The sequence below is a fragment of the Martes martes genome, assembly GCF_963455335.1.
Source record: "Martes martes genome assembly, chromosome: 7".
NCBI lineage: Eukaryota > Metazoa > Chordata > Mammalia > Carnivora > Mustelidae > Martes > Martes martes.
The window spans coordinates 48,548,303-48,574,486 of record NC_137894.1 but is presented as its reverse complement, the minus strand read 5'-3'; the positions used below and the strand labels follow the sequence as shown (position 1 = coordinate 48,574,486).

The following is a 26,184-nucleotide window of genomic DNA, read 5'->3' as shown; positions in this document are numbered from 1 at the left end:
GTCAGGCAGAAATCTGGACCAGACCTGGAGCCTGGGCGGCCAGGGACTCCGAGAGGCCTGGCTTATCTGTCCCTCCCTTCACCGAGCTGCCCGCTGCTCGTCTCCTTCCCAGCTGGCTGCCCTGGTGAGAAGGCCAGGGGCTTCTAGCCTGGACCGTGGGGTTTGGTGTCCTGACGAGGTTTGGTGGAGCAGGGAGAGCAGGGGCTTGGCGGCCGGCAGCCCTCCTGTACTTCCTAGCCTGGCTTTGTCTGACCTTCAGCGTGGGGGTGGCAGTGGCCGTGAGGACCAACGACACTCCAGCTCAGAGTGAGTGGAGGAGCTTGGTATGAGGGAGATCGTGTCTGCTTCCTCATAGCTGGTGACAGGGGCCCAGCACCTCGGGAGGCAGAGACAGAGCCGGCTGTGGTCACCGCACACCTCCTTGAGCTCCCTGCGCCCCAAAGAGTAGGACTGGCCACTCCTCCACCTGCCATCTCTCCCGCTGGGCCCCTGTGCTCTCGGCCCGGACCGCTGCACCCTCCAAACCCCGAGCTCCAGTGGCATCCTGCCCGGCCCAGGAAGGGCAGGAGGGAAACCATGGACAGGGAGGAAGGTCTTCTCTTGAGATGAGCACTGAATCACATCCCTAAACTTCGTGTTTTAATTCTCACCTACAAAATCAACACCTCCAAACTATATCACACTAAAGGCACAAGATCTGTCAAATATTCATGGATTCGCTCTCTCGGTCCTTTTCCTAACTCCCTCCCCATCCTGGGCCTGGCTGGAAGGATGAAAAGAAGACAGAAGAAGGGCAAAGGTAGGAGAAAGAGAGGAGTTTAGGAAGGGAGGCCTCCAGGAGAAAGCAGGGAGGAGCCTCCCGGGGGTCCACTCTCCTTGGGGATCACCCCTCCTGCTCACCGATGTGTCCTCTGAGCACGAGGCAATGATGTTGTCAATGAATGGGTTCCACTTGATGTCCAGCACGTTGCCTTGGTGACCACAGACCTTGGGGTAGTTGGGTTCAATCCTGCCTGTCTGCCAAGGAGAAAGAGAGGGAGAGAAGAGGATTAGTTTGATGGTCCTAGGGTGACCCTGAAAGGAGAGCCTTTATTGTGGGCTTCTAAACTGGACTGGAAGGTCCCCGAGGACCTCCCATTGTCTTATTCATCTTTGCATCCTTGCCTCAGGCTGGTCCAAATTGTTCCGTGGCTGTGGCTGTGTCCTCCCCAACACCGAATGGTAGTGGGGAAGGGGACACACAGCAGAGCGATAAGGCAGGTCTGCTGTTAGTCCACATGAGTTCTTTATGCAAATCAGGAAAAGATACCCCTTCCTCAAGTAAAAAAGTTTAAAGATGCTCTTATTCGCCTGAACAAACAAAGCCTAGTGGGCAGCAGTCCTGGCAGCCTACATCTCCAGACACGGGGACATATGTACTCTCCCCAGTGTCCATAGTCCCTCCTGCCCTCCAGGGGAGGATGTCCTTCCTGCTGCTCCAGGAGTCAGCAAAGAGGCCTCAGTCTCTGGGTCCACCTGAACACCATCACATAAGTCACTCTGCCTACGATGTGAACAATGCCGCTGCTAGATATGGAGCCTTGTTCAGTGTGCATCTTAAACAGCTGTACACAGTGCCGTGTGGTTCAAAGCATGGTCTATGGAGGCACACAGGCCTGTGTTTGAGTTACAGCTCGGCTACCTTTTAGCTGCATGGCTGTGAGAAAGTCAGTGAAGTTCTGTGAGCTTCAGTTTCCTCGTTTTTTGAAATGAGGAGAGTAACACCAGCCTCTTAGTCTTTGGTGAAGACCGAATGAGCTAACGCTTAGCAAAGTGCTTTGTGTGGAGATTATCATTACCGTAAACGCTTAGTATGTGTTAGTAGTAGTATTATCATACAGATTAGATAATAACACCTCCTCCAGGAAGTCTTCCCTGATTCCTCAAGGGGGAAGAGCTCCTGCTCTGTGTGCTCAGAGCGTTCTAGGCCTCCTTCTATTACAGACACCATCAGGTGCAATTGCAGCCTGTTTCCATTTGTCGGCGAGGAACTGAGGACAGAATCCTTCTCTTGTCTGATTATCCAGCTCCTCACACGCCTGGCACATGCTATGTGCTAGGTGCAGGACCTGAAAGGCGATCTTCAAAGGGATGGATTCCACAAAAGATGAAACAAAGAATGTGGGAGAGGGGGAAAGGAAGGGAGGTCCATGTTTAACAAAGGGAAGGAGAACTATAGGCAGAAGCTGTGTTTCCATCCCCAGAACTTTTTAATATTAGGTTTTTGGGAGCATCTGAGGAAATAGGGAGGATTTTCCCAGTCACAGCCCATCAGCTGATGGTGGTTAGGTCATTGGAGGCCCCTCAGGCAGGCCATACCTCACCCCCCTTTTGGGCCCCTCAATAGACTAATGAAGAAGAGAATCAATTTTTGCAAAGCCTCTGCTTCATGTGCCTTACGCTTCACCAGCACGATGTGGCAAGAGTGATTTCAGAGTGTGTCCTGCTGTAACCTCTCCCCACCCAAGTCCTGCCTGCATCTCTAGCCACTCATTTCCAGATCCTCTGACTTTTTGTGACACAGCAATGGCGAGATGGGTGGAGAAGAAAAAGACCCAAGAGCAAATGGCAACAGCACAGAGCATGAGAGATGAAGTGGAGAAATGGGGAAGGGAGCATCGGAGGTGTACAAAGGGGAGTTTCGTGGACGCCATGCATTGTAGGAAAATTACAGAATGGAGGCGAAGGTCAGCTGGGGAGTACCACCAGCAGTTAGGAATGGGGTCCCCTTTGCCATTCTATGGGGGAAGCAGTTAGAATGGGGATTCCTCTTCAGTTACCTTTGGGCTGTTGGACTCTTTCTTTAAATGAGACTCTGAGCAGAGACTGAGCCACATGTGCCCGTGGCATTTGTCAGGGTTACACATGACCTTCTTCGACTCTCACACATCCCTCGACTTAGGTCTGAAGAACTTAAGGCCCAGGAAGCTTCAGCCACTTGCCCAAGGTTACCCCGCTGAAAGCAAATCAGGGGTTCCTGCCTAGGTGTGACCCTCAAGGCTGAGCTCTTTGAATCCCACTGGTCCTTTGGGCCAACTCCTCTCCTCCAGACCTGACTCCCAAGGGTAGATAGGCCATGCCTTGTCTGCTCCCACAGCTCACACACTCTCTGACAGCACCATCCCTTCCATTTGATCCCACAGGCTGCAACTGTGTGATCCCTGAGCAAAGCTGTGTGCATGATACTTTTGGCTCCCAGCCCAGCCCAGGCATATCTGAGGGGCACTGAATCAGCCAATAGGTGGCCATCAGCTAACAGCAGCTTCTGGCCCACAGCCTGTGTGGGTGATGCACTGGAAGGACAGGTTAAGCAACATCCCTGGAACCTATTCAGAATGGAGTGAGGCCAGAGCCCTGCACTGGGGAGGGAATAAGTCTTTTTAAAGTCGAGAATGATCCTGATGTAATGTATACTCCCAGGCGGACCTTGCCTTACACAATGGAAGAATTCCCCAATAGGGTGGGGAGTTATGATTGTCGTGACAATCACACTGTTGCTTACGTGAACGGTAACCCCTACCATTGTACAGTGCACAACCTACTTAGCTGTACATGGCAGTCCTCAGGGGAAGAACCCCCTTTTGATGTGGCAGCTCTGCTTTTCCTGTTTTATACTGTAAGGTTCCACATAACATTTTGTTTGAAAGACAAGTTCCACTACTAAGAAAAAAATGTCTGAAAACCACTGTTCTATGGAGAAATCAAGTAAATAGAAAAAAACACAATTATTAACCCCAGGAAAAATGTTCTATAAAAAAGCAAATGTAAATCACAGTGATAATGATTTATGTACAATATTTACATAGCTGTAATAATGTAAATCTTGAATATTTATTGAAACAGGAGTTATACTATAGGGGGGCCTAGGTGGCTCAGTGGGTTAAAGCCTCTGCCTTCGGCTCAGGTCATGATCCCAGGGTCCTGGGATCCAGCCGCACATTGGGCTCTCTGCTCTGCGGGGAGCCTGCTTCCTCCTCTCTCTCTGCCTGCCTCTCTGCCTACTTGTGATCTCTGTCACATTAATAAATAAAATATTTTTTTAAAAAAGAGTTATACTATAGCATACTGGGAGCACAGAGGTAGGGAAAGTGTGTGTGTGTGTGTGTGTGTGTGTGTGTGTGTGTGTGTAGTAAGAGGGGAGACTGAGCTGGAAGAGAGCCAGATGCTCATTTTCCATAATAGGAAGTCAACATACAATGTCTAAGATTTAAAAATCTAGACATGGTGGTGAAAGCATGTAATTAAGAAATATGGGGATAAGTGCAAAAGGAAACAGCTAAAATCCAGGAACAGAGTTCCCTTTGGGGGAATACAGAGAAGTTGGTGCGGGGGTACTGAAGTTACAGGCAGTGGTGTGCTGGTAACTGTTTCCCTGCTTTTCCAGGAAAAAAAAATAAAGGCCCTATTTGGAGCATTTGCCAATTTCAGTGGTGTAAATATTCCCACCAGGCTAACTTTGATCTACCAAGGTGATGTCAGCGACAGTAGAGTCGGAAGAGACTCACAACAGTCCACGGTCATGTGAGCTTTCTACCACGGATATAATAGACAGCAGTCACCTGGAGAGCACAGAGAGTAATTAAATAGCTAGGGAGTAACGAATTGTTAACACTCAGTACCCTTGTTTTTGATGTCATTTATTTAATCGCAAGTTTGCATAACTGAATTTTTAATAATGGCCACGTGTACCAACCGGCTTGCAGAGCTCCTAAAAATGCAGTGAGCGGACTACAGCTCCTCACTTGAACTACAGGCCATTAGAGGCACTAGACTGTATGAACTCTGGACCATTATTGCTTTGAGAGGCATAAAAATGAAAGAACAAAGAAATAAAATGCAGGTACCAGATGTTCTAAAGGAAGCTTGTTCTGTATTTTTTTTTTTTTTTTAATGTGAACAATCCTCCCCCCAGACCTGCAAATGTCTCTGTTTTCTGTTCTAAGTTCTCTATGGGGGTGTGACTTGAGTCCAAATCCAGATCTGGTTCATAACTGCTACCCAATACCACCTTCTCTCACTCACTCCCCTCCTAAAACACACACCGACACTAATAGTGATCATTAATGTAATCAGATTTAACTCTCATAACGGCTTCATCTTACAGCCGAGGGAGCAGGACAACTGCCGAGTTGTCCCTTGGCAGAAGAGTCGGGGTTTTTCAGTGTTTTGTAATTGTTAGTATCACTGTGGAGATGGTCAGTTCCCAGAGTCCCAGTGGTTAGGGTGTCAGGGGTCCCGGGGTCTAACCTATCAACTGGTCCTTGAACCTCAAAGACAGCTTCGATCCTGCTGCCTGGGGTGGGGTGGGGAAGCCCATTCCTTGGTGTCTAGAATCCTAGAATCCCGATGGAAATCTTTGTGCTCTTGCTGTGGGCCTTATCCTGGAGGCCTCAAAGGACAAATCCGGCCCCCCTTCAGCGAGACAGACCTTCAACTTCAAATGCTGGTCTGCAGCTGTTACATACCTTGAGCCTTCTCAAGGAGGAGCCCGGGGCTTGGGGTGGGGGGGTCTGGTCATATCTCAAGTACATCTCATCTCCCAGAAGGCAGAGTTTGTAGGAGCCGGGACACAGCAGGTGCATTTGATCTTAGTGTCTCAAGGACTTTTGAAAGGTTCATAGCCTTTGGCTAATAATTCCACTTTGGGAACTTATCCCAGGGGAATCAACAGAGAAACACAGGAAGACATTCACTGCTGTGTCATTTACAATAGAGAACAGTATAATAAATGTCCAACAAGGGGGCACTGCCGAAATGAATTATAGTACACCAATATTACAGAATATTATGAGGTCACTGAAAATTGTATTTTCAAAGAATATTTAATGACTTGAGAATTGCTCAAGAGCTTATGTTTAGTGAAACAGTCAGAAGCAAGCTATGTACATTAAATGATCCCTATCTATTATTAAAAAAACACATGGTTTGTGAGAAAATACATCCAGACCTTAAGAGCGGCGATCTCCGGCGAGCTGGATATTCGTGGTTTCCAATTCTTCCATGATGAACATTTAAAATTTGTGTCACAAAGATAGATGTTATTAAAAATACACACATACCCACTCCACAGCTCTGACGGAAAGATGTTCCTCTCTGGCTGTGGATAAGTATGTCCTAAAGAAGTGAGGGGCAGGCTGGTGTCCACCAGATTTATATGTTTCAGAAGCTTTGGACGGGGGACAACATAAATACGTTTGCTCACACAAGTCCTCTACTCCCTTGTTACCCCATGAATGGTTTGTGGGGAAATAACCTCCCTGAAATGGCATAAAATCGTATAACGGACTGCAAGCGGGTTTCAGAGAGTGCGGCATGCATGCGGGCCGCCAAAGCCGGGCCCTCCCGGGAAAGGCTGCCCCTGGGAGCCATGGGTGCCCTGGGCCTCAGTCCAGGCTCTATCTGAACCCAGTGAACTGAGAGAGGACCAGATATTTTCAAAACAACCTACACTGCAGTTTCAGCTTCTTAGAATTTCCCACCGCTGCAAAGCTGAATTCTGTACACAGAAGCATTTCTTACCTGGGGAGTCTGCTCAGCCCGGGCTGCAGGGACAGACCCTGAGCCAGAGGTAGAGTTGCCAGGCTCCGTTCCAGAAACTCACCTCAGTGGCCGAGTGACCTTGAACTTGGCCCCTGGTCTCTCTGGGCTTCCCAGATTCCCGCACCCTGGGCTCTCACCTTTTCTGCTTCTTTGTGGCTGTCCTTTTAACTACAGGAAGCCAGGCCAGGCTGCTGCCTCTCTGGTACCAGGACAGAATGTGGACAGTCACATTAAGTGAGCGACTGGAAAGATGCGGAATGGCCAGACTCACGAAGACAGCAGCAATGATGGTAACAACAGATCAGTGGACGACGGCTCACCAACCCCTAAGCCTTGCGCTGAGCAATTAATTTATGTACGTTGTTTTGTTTAATTCTTGTACAAAGCTTCATGAAATGCTTCTATAACCCTCCAGGGACAATCCATTGTAAGGAGAGGAAGGCTGAGCTCCCAAGCTCCTGTGCTGAAAGTGGGAGACAAGGAGCTGAAATTTGCACTTGGGGCCATCCGGGCGGAGTCTCCTCCACTCTGCCACCTCCTGTCCCACATCGAGGTGAGACACTTGCTAAGGAGGGAGAAATGTGGTCATCGATCCCAAAGTAGGACCTCAGAAGTTCTCGTGAGCATCCCAGGACGGGCTGGCCGGTGAGTCTGTTGTGAAGCCCCTTGAACTTGCTCTCGGAGAACCCCCTCCCCTCACGCAGTCTCTCCCCTGTCCCTGGTGATTCTCACACTTGGCTACAGTTTAGAATTACCTGGGAAGTTTAAGAAAATCCCAGTGCCCAGGTTGCGCCCCTGCTGATTTAACCGCCATGACTGGGACTGGGGAGCCAGACATCAGTATTTTTTCAGGATTCCCAAGTATTCCAATGGGCAACAGAGTTTGGGAGGTCTGAGGGTGGCATTCCGAGCTTTGGTGGGGCAGCCCTTTTTGGCCACCCAGTCATGACACTTGTGCTCCGCACTGTCCCATGCCTCCCAGACCATCCCATTCGGCTGCTTGCAGTCTTCTCTGCTCTCTCTCCTCCAGATGGAAGGTGACACTAACAGAGAGAGAGTCATCATAAAATGGGAAGCGTAGTCCTTCTCCTCAAGGCCCCTGTGTCCTGGCCCTGGGCCTGAAGGACCTTGCCCCCAGCTCACAGCCCTTGACACCTCACAAAGCACTTCCAGGATGTGTTCCTAATGAGTATTGCCTGGGGAAGGTGTGACTGGACACAAGAGGACAGTTGTCCCTCGTCACCACACCTGAAATGAAGGCCAGGACGAGACTGTGCAGGATCGGAGCCCTGGGCACCACCACGGCCATCTCAGCAGGAGTGAAAGGGGTGTCCCATGCTCCTAAACATGGTGTGCCCCTCACCCAAAGTGTGGCTGCCTCCCAGAGTAAACCCGATTTGCCAGGGGCAATCCCCAACACACGTGTGTGTGCACAGACAGTTACACACATGTGCATGCACAACCCACGTGGTCGTTTGTGTCCAGGCCTCTGACGCTGCTCCCTCCCTCCCTCCCAATCAGAATGCACTGTTCTCATGTCCCATAGTTCAGGGCCCTGATCTCTCCGACCAGTTAATCCAATACATGGAAACCTTCTAAGGAGGACACTGGGAGGTAACGGGTCAGTCCATTCCCGCACGCAGGTCTTCTACGCGGATACCAAAAGAGCCTTCAGAGAGAGCCTTCTGGGACCTAGGTACTCTCCTGGGTTTTCAGACTCTCAGGCGGTCTGGGAGGAGATCTAATTTGGATGGAAGGCTTTACTCATGCTAGAGCTTGCAGGATTGTTCTGCGGGATTCCCAAAGTGGGTCCCTGATTTATCTGCTTTCCTCTAGCGTCCACTCTCTTCAACTCTCTCGCCAATTCATCTTCTATTCTGTCACTTAGAGACCACCTCTGCTGCAGTAACTCCCCCACTCCGTAAGATTCAATGGCTCCCTACTGCTTAGATTTGAAAAGCTAAACTCCTTATTCAGACATCAGAGCCATTGTCTTCGCAGCTCGGTCCTGCTTGGACAGAATCCCTCACCCACTGCTGGTGCCCCACCAAGGTCACACACACTTCCGTGCCCCTGCCACCTAGATGACTTTTGTTCCTGGTTCGTCCTTGCCACTGGTCTGTGAACACCACCAGGTCAGTGACCCCGATAAAGGCATGTCTGGGGCCTCGTGCAGGGCCCAGCTCATAGCAAGAACTCAAGCTGGGTGAATGGCTGCCACCCGGATTCCCACCTCTGGGCCTTTGCTCATGCTGTTCCCTCAGCCCAGACTCCCCCTCCCATTCTTGAGACCTAGAAAATACCATCCAAGGACTAGACAGATGCTCTCTCCCATCCCTATGCTGGGAGATAATTCTGGATCCTGTTCTTGTGACCTTGAGAAACTCTACATCTGGGGCAGAGCTTCTGGGGTAGATTCAGAGTCAAAGGGCAGAGTGTGGGAAAGGGGCCGTGAATGCTCTCAAGTTAGTCATCCGGACAGAGCCAGGCTCATGGCGGGACCTCAGAAAGCCTCCTAACCCCACGGCTTCCTGTTTTGATTTTCCCCCTCATTCTTTTATCTTTGTGTTTTTCAAGATGAAAAGGGTTTGCTGACTTTTCCAGTTAAGATCCCTGGTGTGTTTGTATGTGTGTATGTATGCATGGGCAGAGGGAGTGGGAAAAGGCTCAGGGGGGTGGGATCGTGGGGGTGGTGGAGAGAGGGTGTTGTTTGGGGAAGAGCAGTGAGGAATCCTGTTTTTCCGGGTGTTTCAGCTCTGGGAGACACACTTCGTCCAGGCTCCAGGAAGAACAGGTGATGGGGCCACCTTTGTCCACGGTCCTAGGCAGTATCCTTTTGCACACCCCATGAGAAGAGAGTAAGAGGCTCCCTGAGTCTGGGATAGGAAGATGTTGAGTGACTGTGTGTGTGTGTGTATGTGTGTGTACGTACTGGGGAGGGGGGCTTCCTGGGACCTCAGAGTTCATGCCTGTCTCTGCAGTTTCCTGATAACTGGCCCCTTTTATAAAACTCTATGCTAAAATACATAAAGAAAATAAGAAAACTCCAAACTGACAAATCTGTTGGGATGTCCTGGGGGTGCGTTTGTGCCCTTGGTTGCTATTAATCTACTGCAGGAAATGGACAGAGAGCCAGACAATTGGTGGGCTGTGCTTTGGTGGAGGAAATATGGGGGAGAGGGGAAGTTATGGGAGCCAGAGGAGGGAAAGTCCTGGAGAGTCTGAAATCAGGAAGGTCTTCCCGGAGGAGGTGCTGAAGATCCAAAGGATCGATAGTACACAGCCAGGGGATAGCATGAGGGATGCTTAAGACACAGAAGGTCCAGCACCTGCAAAGTCCCGGGTATATTTGGAAAACCAAGTAAGTGGAGAGGGAAAGACCACAGAGGAAAGCCTAGACCAGATGGTTGAGGAAGTTGCTGGTCTTGAGAAGGAGTCTGGACTCTCTGCCCCATGGCAGTGGGAGACTTTGATGGTTCAACATGGGAGAATGGGCAACAGAGGGACCCAGGAGTGCCCAGCAATTTCTACAGAGCAAGAACTATGTTATACACGCTCAGGGAACTGAGGGGTTGGGGGAGGGACTCCCAGCCCAGGGAGCAGGTTTCCCAGTATCCCAGGCCTTAAGTGTGATGGGGAAAAGGGTGTGGGGGAGATACTGCAGAGGGAAGGATCCCAGGCCCAGCATCCCGGGCCCCCATCCTTTCCCAACGTCCCACAGTAGGGAAAAGGTGTGTGGGCAGAAACCCCTAAACCGTAACCCTTTGGAACCGTGAAAGAATTGGCAAAAATACTAAAGCAAAAAGCAAAAACAAAAACAAAAACAGAAAACAAACAAAATACGACAAGAATGTAAAACATACAGAAATACAAAATACAAGACAGCTTCTATGCAAATTGTGGGGAAAGACTTATTTTGTTTTACGATGACTAGAAAGGCAAATTTCTAGTCCAGGCAGAAAACTGAAAGAAAAAGAGGGTGCTCACACACGCTATCAAGGCAGTGAAGGGGAGCACAGAGCCCTGGCCTCTCCCCACTGCCACAGAGCCTCGCTCTCCCGGAAGGAGGGGAGCCCTGGGGACACGAGGCCCGGAACATCGTGGGGTCAGCCTCCGGCTGTGCAGTCTCTCCCCGTTTCTTGGCCCCAAGCAGGCCTCATCCTGTGCACTCCTCCCAGAGCCCGGTTGGTGCCTCTCCCCAGGGGCCCTGCTACAGAGAGGGCCCTAGTGGGAACCCACCCCGAATGCGAGCATCCTGGGGGGGGATGGAGGCCTGGATGGGCCCGAGGGGCAACCTAGTCAAGGTCAGGAGCAGCTCTGGGGTCAGCCCTCTGCTTTTTGGCCGGAAGCCCTGAACGTCTGATACACAGGGGCCATCTCAACAGAGACCCCCTGGCCCCAGGCCTTCCTGTGTTTTCCAGGGACTACTGCCAAGAATATAAAGATCCCTTCCATTTGCTGTCTGAGCCATGGAAGGAGAGAGAAAGGGACATCCTCTGGCCTGAGGCCCTTGCTGAGACACCCCTGCATGTCTCCTGCAGCGTGAAGGGAAGCAACTTTGGGGTTACGGGTTTTTTTCCAGTCCTCCCCCTACCCCCGGGGTTTGGGGAACACCGCTGAACCTCCCTGTCCCAGTCAGAAGGCCAGTAGCCTGGGGGTCGGAGCACTGGGGTTTATGACAGCTGCTCACTGGCTTTGGCCTGGGGCTAGTTCCCGCCTCTGTGGGCCTCAGCCTCTCCTTCGGAACCGTGGAGGTGTGTGGTACACCTGCTGCCTGGGGGCTCCCATCTCTACGGCCAGCATTGCTAATGGCTTCCTGCATCCTGCTTGAGCCCTGCCCCCCTTCTTGGTGAACAGCAAGGGGATGTCTGAATGTCTGCTGGGGGGCCTTGTGACCCTCTGGAGCCCTGACAGCTGTTCACCAAGCCCCAGAGACACCGGGTTGCTCTCAGCATTCACAGAGGATGCCCGAGGCCTCTGGTAAGTTAGTCCCGGCAAATGCCTTTGCAACTGCCCCTTCCGTACCCACTGTACCCACACCATCCCCGAGGTGCTCCAGAAGACTTCCAATGAGTCTCCTGGGTGCCTGGCTCCTCTGGAACCCCAGTGTGAGGTTGGCATTCCATAATTATGCCTTTCATTGTATAGCCTGTCTGGAACCTTCCACGGGTATAACCATTTGTAGGAATTTGGGCAGTTGGATATCCAAGTTCCTTTCCTGATTTGGAGGGACTGATGGGATGCAGCTCCTCACCTTCCATCACAAGAATTGAAGTGGGGCTCCTCCTACCCAGGGTCCTCTGGGACCCGGGGAGGGATGCCTGACATGGTGTGGCCAATGAAACTTCCCACCCAGGATGGCCAATGACTGACCCAACTTCCTGCTCTGGGCCTTCAGGGGCTGACTTGGTGCTTCCCTGGGTTCCAAGTCTGGCCTTTCAATACCCCCAGCCCCTTGAATCCGTAAAGGGCCCCCAATCCCTGTCTGCTCACAAGGGCCACCGTGACCTCTGTTGCTAGCAACCAGGAATCCTGACTCAGTCATCTGCCTTGTCCCTACCTCCTCAAGCTTATCTGCTTGGCCTTTGGGGGCCCACACCCTGATCCCACCTGCCCTCCCCTAACCTTACCTACCAGTTTGACTGGTTCTTTTGGGGTCATACTTCTCAGATCTGTCAAGAGACAGACCCTACGTTAAGTGTTATATCTCAGGTCCTAATAAAACACAGAAATCTCCTTAAATCCCAGAATTGTCTCAGACTGCTTCTCACATCTGGAAGAAACACAGAGCTTCTTTGCCAGATCATGTGTCCTGACCCTTGGTTGGGGAAAATACAGTCCCCAAATCAGGGGATCCCCACTGGCCTGTGGCTTCCTCACTGCCCATCCCCACATTCCTCAGGACACCTATCCTTAGAAGGACCTGCTCCTTTGGACCCTCTATAAGCCCTAACCATCCTTCAGGAGCCACCCTGACTCCTGCTCCCGCTAAGACATCTTGTCTAACCCCTCCACAACCTGTGATTTCCCTCTTCCATCAGCTTCACAAGGCTGTGCCCCCCATAACCCACCATGGCTGCCATTTTCAGACACACTTCCAAGTGCTATTTCAATTATTTATCACAATAACCTTATGAAGCACATATCATCATTGTAACCATTTTACAGATGAGGAAACTGAAGCTCAGAGGATTAATTAATACAGTGGCAAGGCTGGAACTCAGACCTCAGCCTGTGTGATTTCTGAATTAGGATGTAAGTTACATAAGGCGTGGTGCTGGGGCTTGTTCTCTGCTGTAACCTGAAGGCCTGCAGTTGTGCCTGACCAATGGCAGGATCTCAGTAACTTTTTGTTGACTGCCATAAACTGTCTGAGTGAGAATAATACTACAAACTCTAGACCAGATTACATCCCCTGGATAGTTGCATGGGTTGTGCACTGCACAACTCAAAGGAGCTACCATTCACAAGGTGCATATTCTTCTGCGGTTCTCTAACCATGATGCTGCCCTGCTTCTCAATTTAGCATTACCTTGTATTATTTGCTTTTGTGCATAGTCTTCTGCGGTTCTCTAACCATGATACTACCCTGCTTCTCAATTTAGCATTACCTTGTATTATTTGCTTTCTTTCATGGATGTTGGTTGTCTTCCCCAAGAGATTATCAGCCTCCTCACTTTTTTTTAAATATAGGCTCCACACCCAGCATGGAGCCCAACAAGGGCTTGAACTCACAACCCCGAGATCAAGACCTGAGCTGAGATGACGTGTTGGGTGCTCAACCAATTGAGCCACCCAGGGGCCCCATCAGCACCTCCAACTTAGATGAGATAAGCATGGACGGTTCTCAGCAGAGTATGGGGCACAATGAAACCTACAAAGTATGAAACATGCTTCTTATGCCCTCTGGCCCTAAGCACAATGTCAGTCTATATTCAGAATGAAATAATCCCCCCAGCCACATGCGGCCAGTTGCCCGGGTGCTGCTTTTGTCAGCCGTAGGAGGGGATCACAGGGCACTATTCACACCCCCCAGAGCTGAGCTACTCCTCTGCTTCATCTCTTTGGAATTATCCCTCTAGAGAGCCCACCATCCATCCGGAGCATGCAGACACTACAGGGACCCAATGCCTGGCATCCTCCTGGCCAAGACTCAGCCTTGGGCTGGCATCTGCACACACGGAAGCTGCAGAACCTGAGGGCAGGGCAGGGGACCCGTGGCTCACACCCTCCACCTCCGTCCATCAGGGATATCTTTTTTTTTTTTTTAAGATTTTATTTATTTATTTGACAGACAGAGATCACAAGTAGGCAGAGAGGCAGGCAAAAAGAGAGGAAGGGAAGCAGGCTTCCTGCTGAGCAGAGAACCTGATGTGGGGCTCGATCCCAGGACTCTGGGATCATGACCTGAGCTGAAGGCAAAGGTTTTAACCCACTGAGTCACCCAGGCATCCTCATCAGGGATATCTAAGACGCCAGAGGAGGGGCTGCGCCATCTCAGAGGCAGTGGCCCTGGGACATCAATGGCCTTGAAAGTCTCTTTTAAATGGAAGGTGAGCAGCTCACTTCTTAGATGCCCCACCCCATCCTAAGCCTCCTCTCACTGCGTCTGCGGAGGCCCGGTGGTCCTCAGTGGCGGGGTGGTGGCTGAAGGGGCAAACGGCATGCACTCCAAGCTCCCGGAGCTGGTATCTGGCTCTAACTTTGCGCACACCGAGTGAGCACGTCCCTTCCTTCCCTGGACTTCAGTTCCTTTAGGAGACACTAAATGTAATGCCCTTGGCACAGCCCTGGCACCAAATATGCACTCAGTAAACCTCACTTATCTTTATTATCTACAAAATAAGGGTCCACATCCCCACCCTGCCCCTGTGTTCTGCACCTGGGACCACTGCCACCCCCATCTCGCCGCCCCCATCCTTCAACTGTGCTCAGTGCCTCTGGGCTGAGTCTCCTCTACCCATCACCCATCGGTGAGCTGGTGAGCTCTCCAGGGGTGGGGCCGGCGCCTAAGCCCAGTTGTAACCCCAGCCCAGCACAGGCCCTGCACACGTGCTCAGAAGTGTCTGCGGGACTGAGCTGAGACATCGGGGCCTTCCCAGCTCTGACCGGCTGTGGTTATAAACTGAACTTCCACCTGTGTCCTCATCCAACACAGACAGGAACCCTCCCTGGGCTTGGCACTGGCCACCTAGAAAGGAAATCCCCCCTTTGAAGGTGAGCTCCATGACATTCTGTCTGTTTTGGTCATGGCTATAGCCCCAACACCGAGCATAGTGCTGGGAATGGGAGAGACTCTCAGTAAGTTTTTATTGAATGGATGTATGAGTGAGAAGCAGGTGATCTTCTGCCGAAGGTCCATACTCTCCCTTATCTGTACCCAGGGTCTCGGAAGGGACTGGCTGTTACTGTCCAGTGGGGTTGGGCTGCCAGAGGGGGATGGGGCAGGGGACACATCCCCTAGTAGGCCTGCCACCTGGCCTCCAGCCAGATCCATTATCCTCCCAGGGACCTGGGGCTACTCTAATTCTCAAACAATAAGTGGGATGTGAGGCCTGGTCTGTGTTGAGCAGCAACAGATGCAGCCATGAAGGCTGGGGGTGGGGAGCGCAGTGCCTGCGGGTCTGGGGCCCTCCACAGGAGACAGTGTGGGCAGCTCCTCTGAGCTCGGTCCCAGCCGCCCACCCGTCAATCCCTGGAACACCCTCCATTGGTTGCCCCTGGCCCCAAGGCCACCTTCTGGGGGCTCTGGGTGGGAGAGGGAAGTGAGGGCTCCCATCATCACAGAAATGGGGGCTTCCTTGTCTGCCAGAGCCCACACCCTGCACTGCGGAGCCTTGGGTGGGAAGGGGCTCTAACCTACCCAGGGTTGCTCGATGAGCTAGCAGCCAGCAGCCTGCGTGCTGAGCAGCTCTCCTGGGGATGTCACATGCACGTAAAGCCCTAGTCAGAAAGGGACAGCAGTACTTGGGGTACAAGAGGGCAGTGATCCTTGCTATTCAAGTGGCCCCCTTAACCTCTGTCTCCCTAATCCTGCTAGCTGTGAAGAAAAAGACTTCAGCTAGATTGGTCGTAGGTCGTCAAAAGTCAAGGCGGACCAGGAAAAGATGGAGAATGTTCCGATTGCATTCAGGGGTCCTCCCTTGGAGTGTCTGTGCAGCTCACAATGACTCCTTAATTATGGCATTTATATATAGATGGGGAGGCCTGCAGCCATGTTAGCAACTCCCGAAACACACACACACACACTGCTGATTGGATCATAATTAGCATAATTAAAGCTGAGCCAATCAGATTTGGAGTCATAGCCCCTCCTTCCTATACAGCTGATTGGACGAGGATGAACATCTAATTCAAATTGAGCCAATGAGAGTACCTGACCACTGAATTTAAAGATGTCACTATCCCTTCACCCTCCCCCATTCCTGTCCCCTTCCCTAATTTCTCTTCCTAGCATTATCTTCTATTATATTCCTCAACTCACCCTATTGTCTGTCTCCTGCACTGGAAGGTAAGCCCCAGGAAGGCCAGGATTTCTGTCTGTTTTATTTCTTGCTGGGTCCCTAATGTTTCCAACAGTGCCTGACACATAGTAGGTGCTCAGCAAAAATTGGCTGACTGAGTGAATTCTCTCTTCCAGGAGATGCAGTCATAACTCACATTCTCTGAACACCTACTTTGTTCATATTTTCTAAGTATTTCAAATATGCGCTAACTTGTTATTTCCCTTTTACAAATGACTAGTCTAAGGTGACATGGAGAGGCAAGACTCAAAGCTGTCTTGCAGGGGCTGGCTGGATCTAGGTGTATTATTTTATTAGTGATATTGGTTTTCTGGTTTGCAAACACATCTATAAACTGGCCCCTGAGTTCTCCCCACTCCCCTGGGGAGGTACTAGCTCTCTAATTTTAGAGATGAGAGAGCTGAGGCCCAGAAAGTTTAATTAACTTGCTCAAGGTCACAAAGCAAAAAAGTAGCAGAGCTGAAGGCAGGACCTTGGACTTCACACCTTCCCCTGGAGCACCACCTCTTTTCAGACACCAAGGCATCTTTCCTGTGTCCAGAAAGTGCTATTCCTGTCCTCAGAAATGTACTCATTCCCTGGGAAAAGCAGCTAGAGGAAGGGATGGATTTATAGGCCCAAGCAGAGGCTGAATGGACTGAGGAAGGAGAATTAACACAAGCTCGTCCCCCTCCCCCCCCCACCCGCCCCAGGTACTGTGAAAGCCTCATAAAGGAATGACAGCAAAGCAGAAGGCAGACGTTGGAAGGCGAATCCAGAGCACATGGAAGGTGGGGGGGGGGGCGCGGGTACAAACACTCCAGTTCCTGCTGGATCAGAAGTATTTCTGCCATCATGGCTGCCTTCTTCAGATTACCTTCTGCTCTATTTCCCAATTAAAGTATGGCTCATAGAGCGGAGAACAATACTGTACTTCCAGCCTGTGGTCTGACCAGCACAAAAGGAAGGGGGAAGCTTTCTTGACTCTAAAATCTTGCTGGTTTATAAAAGGATCACTGACTCTTCAGTTGACTCATACCTGAAACTCCGCCATTAGGGATTTATTCCTTTGGTATTATACCTTGCTGCTTTTAACATATAGACATTCCTGAGGAGTACCTAGTGGTGGGAGATGTTTTGGATACTGACAACTCCTGTGAGTGCGCTTTGGGAACTTTCGATGAGACACATCTGATGGGAAAAAACTAAGGGTACTGGTTGGAAGGGTGGAAAGGGGGAGATGAGAATGAACAGAGTGGCCAGGGTCGGTGCAAACTATTAACTTCAGATTTTGGCTGATGAGGTCATTGACCATCACTGAGTTTTGTGATCTTCATGCTGTGTCCCACAGAAGAGCTTCTACCAGTGAGCGTCTCTGGTGGTCAGAGGCCCTGCCCCTCCACCCCACCATCAGTGTGAAACCCAGAGAAGGGAGGGCACTCGCTCAAGTCACTCAGGGAGTTCATGAACAGTGGCTATGCCCAGGGCCACACCCAAGTCTGTAGACACTCAGGTTCAGTGCTCAGTCCTCCAAGGCCCCTGCCCCCACCAGTTCCGGAAGCCCTGCTTGTGGGAAGGGCACAGTAAGGGGTCACCTGAGGATGGTTCACGGGCTTCATTCCCAGGTTACAGACACTGGTGGGGGATTCTGCCTACATCTCCTGCCTTCTGGCACGTATGTGCAGGGGATATCCCCCAGCTCGTCTCTGGAAGCTCCAGCAGGGAGCTCTCAGATCCCAAAGGGCTGCTTCCCATCTGGAAAGCCTGGCGGGTCGGGCCAGGGGACAGTGTGGTGACCAAGCAGAGCACGCTGCACTACTGCCATTCCACCAGCAGAGGGCGGTGGCGGCACTGCTCTCAGCCACATCCAGAACTCTGGATCTAGAGTGTGGGAGGAAATTTCACAGACCAGCTCTTCCTGAGGCTGGGGTTCCTGACTCACATTCCAGCCTTGACTTGAATGTTCCCAGTCAACTGTAGCTCACTATTGTGCTCAATTCACTAGAAAATTCTTCTTTATACTGAGATGAAAATCTGCTTCCTTGTGTGTCTTGCCATAAGGGCCTAGCTCTGTTTCTGGAGCCACACAAAGTCAACCACTTTTTTATTTGCTAGCTCTTGGGAGTTGGAGTCTCTGTCCTAGTTGGCCATCCACAGCGCTGTGTGACTTTGGGCAAGACACTTATCTTTCTCTGGGTCTTTATTCCTTACCTATAAGACAAGGGTATGGACCCTGATGAATCCCAAGGCTCCTTCCAGTTCTGACATTCCCAATGGCGTCCCTTTCATGGTGGCTGCTGAAGGGCAAGAGAGGGGACACTGCACCCCCCACCTCTCCTTGGGTTTTCAGCACTCACAACGGCTCCCAGGTACTCCTTCGCCACCCTCCAAGCCACAGCCTGTTCTTAGTCCCTTTCCTTTGGAGTTTGGGTTCTCCTAGCTGTTCCTCTCCTCCACCTCTACCTGAGCTCATCGTCAGCTGGGTGACCCCGACACCTTCCCCTAGATGCATCTGACCCAAGCCACAGGTCCCTGAGCTCACATTCCACCTGTGGTCCCAGAATGCCTGGCCAAGCGGTGGGGAGCAGGGAGGACAGGTTCATGAGTGGCAGGTCCCCACCTCAGAACCCGGTGTGATGCCTTGATGGATCTTATTCCCTTTCCACCCCTCCCCAGGCCACTCTGTCCCGGACCAGCATTCTTTCTGGTTCTAGTGCTGCCTTTTCTTCTCACTTCCAAACCTGAGCCACTGAGCCATTTGTGGCTTCTCTTGAGAGTCAGATGGTTATACATACTCAAAGAAGACAACTTGAAGACATTCAAAAAGTATACACAACACACACACACAACTCCAAATTACCAAATCATTTTGTTATCCCTGGGGATAATCCTATTATTTTTGGTGTAAGTCTTCCCCAAGCTGCGCTCAGTGAATAAGTAGAGTAGGGTCCTTTCATCCCTCCCTATTTGCTATCCCCGTGGACCTCCCATCGCATTTTTTTCCTGCGCTTCTGAAAGAGTAGGGCATACTCAGAATTCTGTGAGTGAGCCTCACCCCGGCCCTACCCTGCCCCATTCCCTACTTGCTTTGGCCCCCTGTGATCTCCACCTCCTGGCAGGCGCATCCCGTGTAGTCCCCTCCCAAGTTTTACAGGGCCTGGTCTGTGACGCTGATGGGATGTGGTGAGAGCTATAAAAGCTTGTGGTCTCTGCTTGGGGCCCTTCCGCTCTTGGATCACCACTCAGGGGAAGCCAGCTGCCCAGGTGGCAAGGAATTAGGGCCTCCAGCCAAGAGCTCTGTGAGAGAGCTTGGAAGCCAGCATGGCCCCCCAATCGAGCCTTCAGATGACTGCAGCCCAGCTGGCAAATTATCTGCAACCTCGTGAGAGATCCTGAGTCAGGTCTCCCCAGTGGGGTTTTGGGGTAATTTCTTATGCAACAGTAGAAAACGAATACCAAAAACTAATGATTCTAAATATTTTTACTTCATCTTCTTGGTCCCTATCCAGCTCCCTGTAATGGTCAGTTATCTGTAATAAACACAAACTTTTTATTAGAAAAAGTGTCAGGGATTTCTTTATTGAGCCCTCCAAACACCCTGGAATGATCTCTCCAGTGGGTTCACATTTGTTCCTGGCCCAGAAGCATCAAATTATAGCTAGCTCAGAGACAGCCTGCTCTTTGCTCTCAGGGGATGTGGGGCCACCCAGTGATACACCAGAAGTAGGGGCGACCACAGGACTGCGTTTCTTGTTAGTGCTCCTGGCTCTGGTCCCCACCCGCCTTTATGTAAAGTGCTGCAATTTCTTTCAGAGAACACATCCCCCCCCCCCCACCAACTGGGTGAGACAAATTTACCACACTCTTCACAGCCACCCCCACTTTGCCCTGACCAGAGGGAGGCAAGGTCACCCATTTGCAAATAAGCAAATAGGTCAGCAAATGAGCTGTGGTCCAAATGTGGGCATCTTGTCAAAGTCAAATCCTGTCTCAGGTTTTCTAAGGGATGTGTTATTATGTGTATTTCTTTACTTAGCTCAATTAAGAGGCAACTTTGACCTTGAATGGCTCCCACTGCACATAGGTAAAAACTCACACTCCTTAGTATTGATCTCCAGGTTCTGGGTCATCTAGCCCTTGCCTACCTGTCCATCTCCCCTGCATCTCTGCTCTCCTGCTTACCTATGATGCCTACATCGGCATTTTTTGCTGCCTTGGGCTTTAGCACATGCTGTTCCCACTTGTGAAGACACTCTTCCTTGTGGTCTTTACATAACTGGATCCTTCCCATCCAAGTTTTCAGAGAGGTCTTTCTTGAGCACCTCATCTAATGTATCCCTCTCAAGTCTATCACATCACTGAGCTGGGTTTTTTTCACAGCCCTTATTGCCTGAAATAATCTTGACCAGTTTGTTCTCTTGTTTATTGTTGGTCTCCTTGACTGGCCCACACAGCCCCTGAGAACAGGAACTTTGTCTGTATACCTGTCTGCATCATTTGCATGATCCAGAACCTTCGCTGGTCTCCAGTCACTCCCTTTGCAGCTCTCCCTGCCCAGCCTCCCATGCCTGTGCCTGCCAATTGCCAAGGCTGGGTACCCAGTGGGGCAGATGACTAAGGCCCTATTGTTGACCGAGGTGTGGCATATGCCAGAGACTGTTGACTTCTTGGCTCACATCATCCCTGTTTCTCCTGGTTCTATCACTTTCCAGCTGTGTGACTTTGGGTAAATTACCTAATTGTTCTGTGACTCAGTTTCCTCATCTGTAGCACAGGATGGCCCCTGTTTCATAGGGTTGCGTGAGCATCCCATTAAGACATGGGACAGTCCCTGGCCCATCGTACGGGCTTAACAGGTGTAAGAAATTGTTCTTATAACACCCCTGTCAGGTAAGATTTATTACCTCTAGTTTATAAACAAGAAAACCAAGGCTTTAGGGTCTAATAGCTTAGCAAGGAAGTAGCTGAGTCAGGATTCTAAGTCCCAAAGCCCATGACTTCACGGCCCCATATTCCAGTTCTTTTTACAGAGATGGAACTCACTGGTCTGAATTCTCTCCCCTTCCCCAGCAACCGCGTGCTAACACAGATAGGACTAGCTTTTTCTGTGTTCCTCCAGCACGAGGCGGCGGCCACGTTACCACAGTCTCCACTGTGTTCTCCCTTCTCACAGGTGGGGCGAACTGAGGCTGAGAATGGACATGTGGGTGAGCAGAGAAGCCCAGGGCCAACCCAGTTTCATGATGTCAAGGTCACTGGATACTGCTCCCAGACACTCATTCAGGCTGGGGTTGGGGTGGGGCAATGGCGGCAAGTGGCTGGGCTGGAATCTGCCAGAAACCCTGGTCTTGTCCCCAGGGCCTCACCCATCATGCCCCTCAGCCAGGGCCTTAAATTCAAAGCTCATAGTCCAGCAGACATGGGGCTTTGGCCAAGCCTTGTCACCATCCTGAGCGTCAAAATGTTTCCTGGTCCCCAAAGATCCTGGTCCAGTGTCCTCGCAGAACCCTGGGTGCTGGGAATAGAAGGATGAGTGGACATTGTCCCTGGCCCTGAGGAGCCCAGCGAGTGTAGCAGGAACAGGTGTGAACACAGAGCAAGGTCACACGTGTGTGAACAGCCTCTGTTGGCCCACCAGAGGAAGAAGCACGGTGGCTCTCGAGGGGGCTTCCCCTAGATGGTGCCCCGAAGCTGTGTGGGAACGAGGGAGAAGGGCACGGGGGTAGGAAAGACCGAGACCAGCTCAGGAGTGGGATGGGGGTTAGACGTGGAGGGTGGGGGAGACTCTGTGGAGCCAGGACAGGTGTCGGCTTTACCGGGAAAGGGAGGAGAGGCCTGGGGAGGTTTCAGAGGGGAGACAGCCCCCAAGTGAGGGAGAGTCGGGAGGGGCAAGGCTGGGGAGAGGAACACTCAGTGCCCACTTGCCAAGGGCCTCCCTCTGGCAGGTGCAGACTGGCCCTTCCCCTGGGACTGCAGGTCCTCTCACTGCCCCGAGGAGGAGTGAGAATCTTAAGTGGCCCAAGGTCACATAGCTAGTTTCTGGCAGTGACAAGATTTAAACTCAAGTCTATCTGACTGGACACCTGTGTGTATACATATATATGTATATGTATGTGTATATTTATATATATAAATCACATATAGAAAAGATAAATCTATACATAAATTTTATTTATTTATTTATTTACTTACTTATACTCAAGGAGGGGACTGCAATATTATAAATAAAAATGACAATGCAGAAGCCCCCTTTCCACCAGCCTGGGCCAGCACAAGGCTCCCTGGGTCCCTTCCTTACCATTCCCCAGCCCCCAGCCCCCCTACCTTGCTGCCCACTCCAGCTGTCCAGGAAAAGGTCATTCAGAGAAGGAGGGAAGTCCCTTCTCAGCCCACTTCCCTTTCTTTGTCTGGAGCTCTGCTAAGAGGGATAAGCTAGGCAGGAGTAGGAGACAGAGAAAGGAAGGAAGAAAGGAAATCCCCACCAGCTGTCAGGAAAGAGGGTGTCTCTTGGGAATGCTGTCTGCACTCCCCGGATCCTGCAGAAGCTCAGAATGCTGGGGGGCACGGGCAGGTGGGAGAGGCGGTCATCCTTTGCCTGCTTTCACCTGAGCACCAACCCACCCACTTTGTGTCCTGACTTCTGGGCTCCCCTCTTCTTCCTCTTCTTTTTTTTTAGATTTATTATTTGTTTTAGAGAGAGTGAGCGAGCAGGGGGAGGGGCAGAGGGAGAGAATCTCAGGCAGACTCCCCGCTGAGTGTGGAGCCCAACGCAGGGCTTGGTCCCATGATCCTGAGATCATGACCCAAGCCAAAACCAAGAGTTAGACACTTAACCAAAGGAGCCACCCACGTGGCCTTCCCCTCTACTTCTGAGGCTTGTGTGATGTCTTGGGCAGAGCACTAAGTGGTCCGGGGCCTCATTGTCAGTATTTGTACATCAGAGCATCACGTGATGGCATAGAACATGCCTGGTCCTGGTCTGGCCACACAGAATGTCTCCAAGGAATTCTCTGTCTGAAGTCCATTCCCTGCCTCAAACAAATAGGGCCCCAGCATTGGCAAGCACAGTACGCTGTTGACAGTACAAGCTGGGGGGTGTTCTCTGCAAAACTAGTTAAACTTTAAGGTCCGTTTACAAAGTTTCATAATAAAATGTTGTTAGAAGGAAGTTATCTTTCTCAACTCCATGTACTTACTGGGTAAACAGGTGAGGTAGGGCCATCAAAGTTAGAAATAAAACACCACTATTGCTGAACACTTCCCTAGAGGTGGTATCCAATGCAATCAGAAAAGAAAAGGTACCAGAAAATTTTAAGTAAAGAGGTGAAACTGGAACTACTTGCAGATGATAAGGTAGTATCCCTAGAATGCCCAACAGAAAACACTGAAAAAGTACTAGCAACAATTAGTGAATTCAGTAACATGGTGAAATAAAAAATTAACATAGAATGACCAATGCCTTTCCAATATATAGTCGCCAATTCACATATATAATGGAAAGAGGGTCCTGTATATGATAGCCCCAGCAAAGCAGCAAATACAGATAACAAGAAACACATAAGATCTATATGGAGGAAATTTTTAACTTCCTACAAAAGGACATAAAGGACCAGAATAAGTAAACTGTAATCACAGACTCAACATCATAGGCTTGTCCACTCTCTTTAATTTATTCTATGTATTCAACATAATCCCAATAAAAACAAGAGGGTCTCGTTTCATATCTATATAAGCAGATTCTAAAATTAAATATTAAAATAACAAGCAAGAAGAGGCAGCTAATGTTTGAGAAAAATGATGAGTCATATGACCAGCCTTATAGATATCATAACACATTATAAAGCCTTAGTGACATGCCATTGTTATATTGGTACATGAATAGAGAGATCAGTAGAAAAGATCCATAAATAAACCCAAATACATACAGAAATGCTGAATGTAGCAAAGACTGCCTCTCCAATCAGATGATTTGAAAGACAGAGGACTCACTAAGTGGTATTAAGACAACCAGACAGCCATATAGAAAAAAAAAGAAGAAGAAGAAGAATCTATACATCATACTTTATACCAAGGTAAATTTAAATGTATCAAAGACTTGAATATAAAGATGAAATTATAAAAGTACAGGAAGGCATAGTGAGAAAACTACTGTAGAATCTCAGAGAAAGAAAGGCTTTTCTAACCATGGTCCAAGATCTAGAGGGACAGACTGGTAAATTAGAATTCTTGAGATTTAAAAGAAGAAATCTGCATTGAAAAAAACACCGTTTGAAAAGTATAGTTGCAACTTATATCCCAAATAAAGGGCTAATTTCCCTAATACATAAAGAACTTTTTCAACCAGTAAAACAATCAATGATCCTGGAGAAAAACAGATGAAGGAAATGGATAGACAATTCACACAGAATGGAAATGCAGATAGACTTTAAACACATAAAGATATCCCAGCTTCATTTTTAATAGAAATGCTACTTGAAACCACTCCGAGAAAGTTTCCCACACCCCATCTTAGCAAAAAATTTAAAAGCACAGCAAGACTCCATCTTTAAGGGGTCAAGAAAACAGGCACATTTATACTTTGCTGGTGAGAATGTACATTGTTACAACCTCAGTGGAAGACGATTGTGTCAATATCTATGGACATTTCAAAAGCACATCACCTTTCTCCCTAATTTGTGAATTTTAACTGAAGAATACTTATACCCAATAAAATACAGAAATCTTAGCTATACAAATCATAGAATTTTTGCATACGTGTACTACCATGCACTACCACCGCAACCAAGAACTAGAACATTTCCATCACTCTAAAAGTTTTTTCGTGCCAACCCAAAATGCAATTGCTATTCTCATTTCCATCATTGTAAGTCATTTTGCCTGTTCTTGAGCTTCCAATAAGCAGAATCATACAATGTGTACCATTCTGTGTCTGGCTTCTTTGGCTCAATGTGTTTTATTTATTATTATTATTTTTTAAGATTTTATTTATTTGTTTGTCATAGAAAGAGAGAGCACAAGCAGGGGGACCAGCAGGTAGAAGGGGAAGCAGGCTCCCCACTGAGCAGGGAGCTCAATGTGGGACCCGATCCTAGGACCCTGGGATCATGACCTGAGCCCAAGGCAGACACTTAAAAGACTGAGCCTGCCCCCCTCCCCCACCCCCAGGCACCCCTGGCTCAATGTGTTTTAAAGAGTCACATGTTGCTGTGGGTATCAGTAGTTACTCCTTTTTACTGCTGCATACTATTCCATTTTATGAATCTGCCACAGTTTGTTTATCCCGCTGATGGACATTTGGGTTGTTTCTAGTTTGGGGTTATTATGAATAAAGCTGCTAAGAACATTCCTTGACAAGTCTTTTCTTGTGGACATAAGTAGTCATTTTTCTTGGGTATAAAGCTATGAGTGGGATGACTTGGGTAGACGTTTGTTCCACTGTATTAGAGACTTGGAACAGTTTTCTAAAGTGGCTGGAACATCTTACATCCCCACCAGCAAAGCAGGACGGTTCCAGGGCCCCCCCCCATCCTCATCAAAACTTGAGGTTGTCAGTCTTTTAAATTTTGCCCGTTCTAGTGAGTGTATGGGAAGAACACCTGTTTTAATCTGCGTTTTCCTGGTGAGTCATGACCCAAAGAAGTACAAATAGGTCTAAACACGTAAAGAGATTTTCAGCCTCGGTCTTAATAAAAATCTAATCAAAACTACCCCCAAAGTAGCACATCTCCATAGGCTGGTTGGCTTTTTTGGATATTTACTTTTATACGATGCTCATCTAAGGTTTGCCTCTTCATTTGCTGCCGACATGAACACAGTCATATACTACGGACACCAGTCCTCTGTCAGGAATATACACGAACATATTGCCCTAATGTCTGTGGTCTGCCTTTTTGTTTTCTTAATGGTTTCTTTTGATGAGCAAGTTTTTGATTTTGATAAAGTCCAGTTGGTCAGTGGTTTTTATGATTATTGCTTTCTGTGCCCTGTTAAACAACCTCACCTACTATGTCAGGAAGAAATTCTCGTGCGTGTCTGTGCGTGCGTGTGTGTGCATGTGTGTGTGTGTGTGTGCATGCATGTGCCTTTCCCGGGAGAAATCGCA

At 49.6% G+C, this 26,184-nt stretch overlaps 1 protein-coding gene across 1 annotated transcript in view; it reads right to left on the bottom strand.

Annotated features, from left to right (window-relative positions):
* CORO2B (coronin 2B) overlaps window positions 1–26,184 on the bottom strand; it is a 126,538-nt gene that overhangs the window by 21,296 nt on the left and 79,058 nt on the right. The window contains exon 3 of the mRNA XM_080807446.1: window positions 901–1,017. Coding sequence (XP_080663572.1) covers window positions 901–1,017 — 117 coding nt within the window. The remainder of the gene's footprint in view (window positions 1–900; window positions 1,018–26,184) is intronic.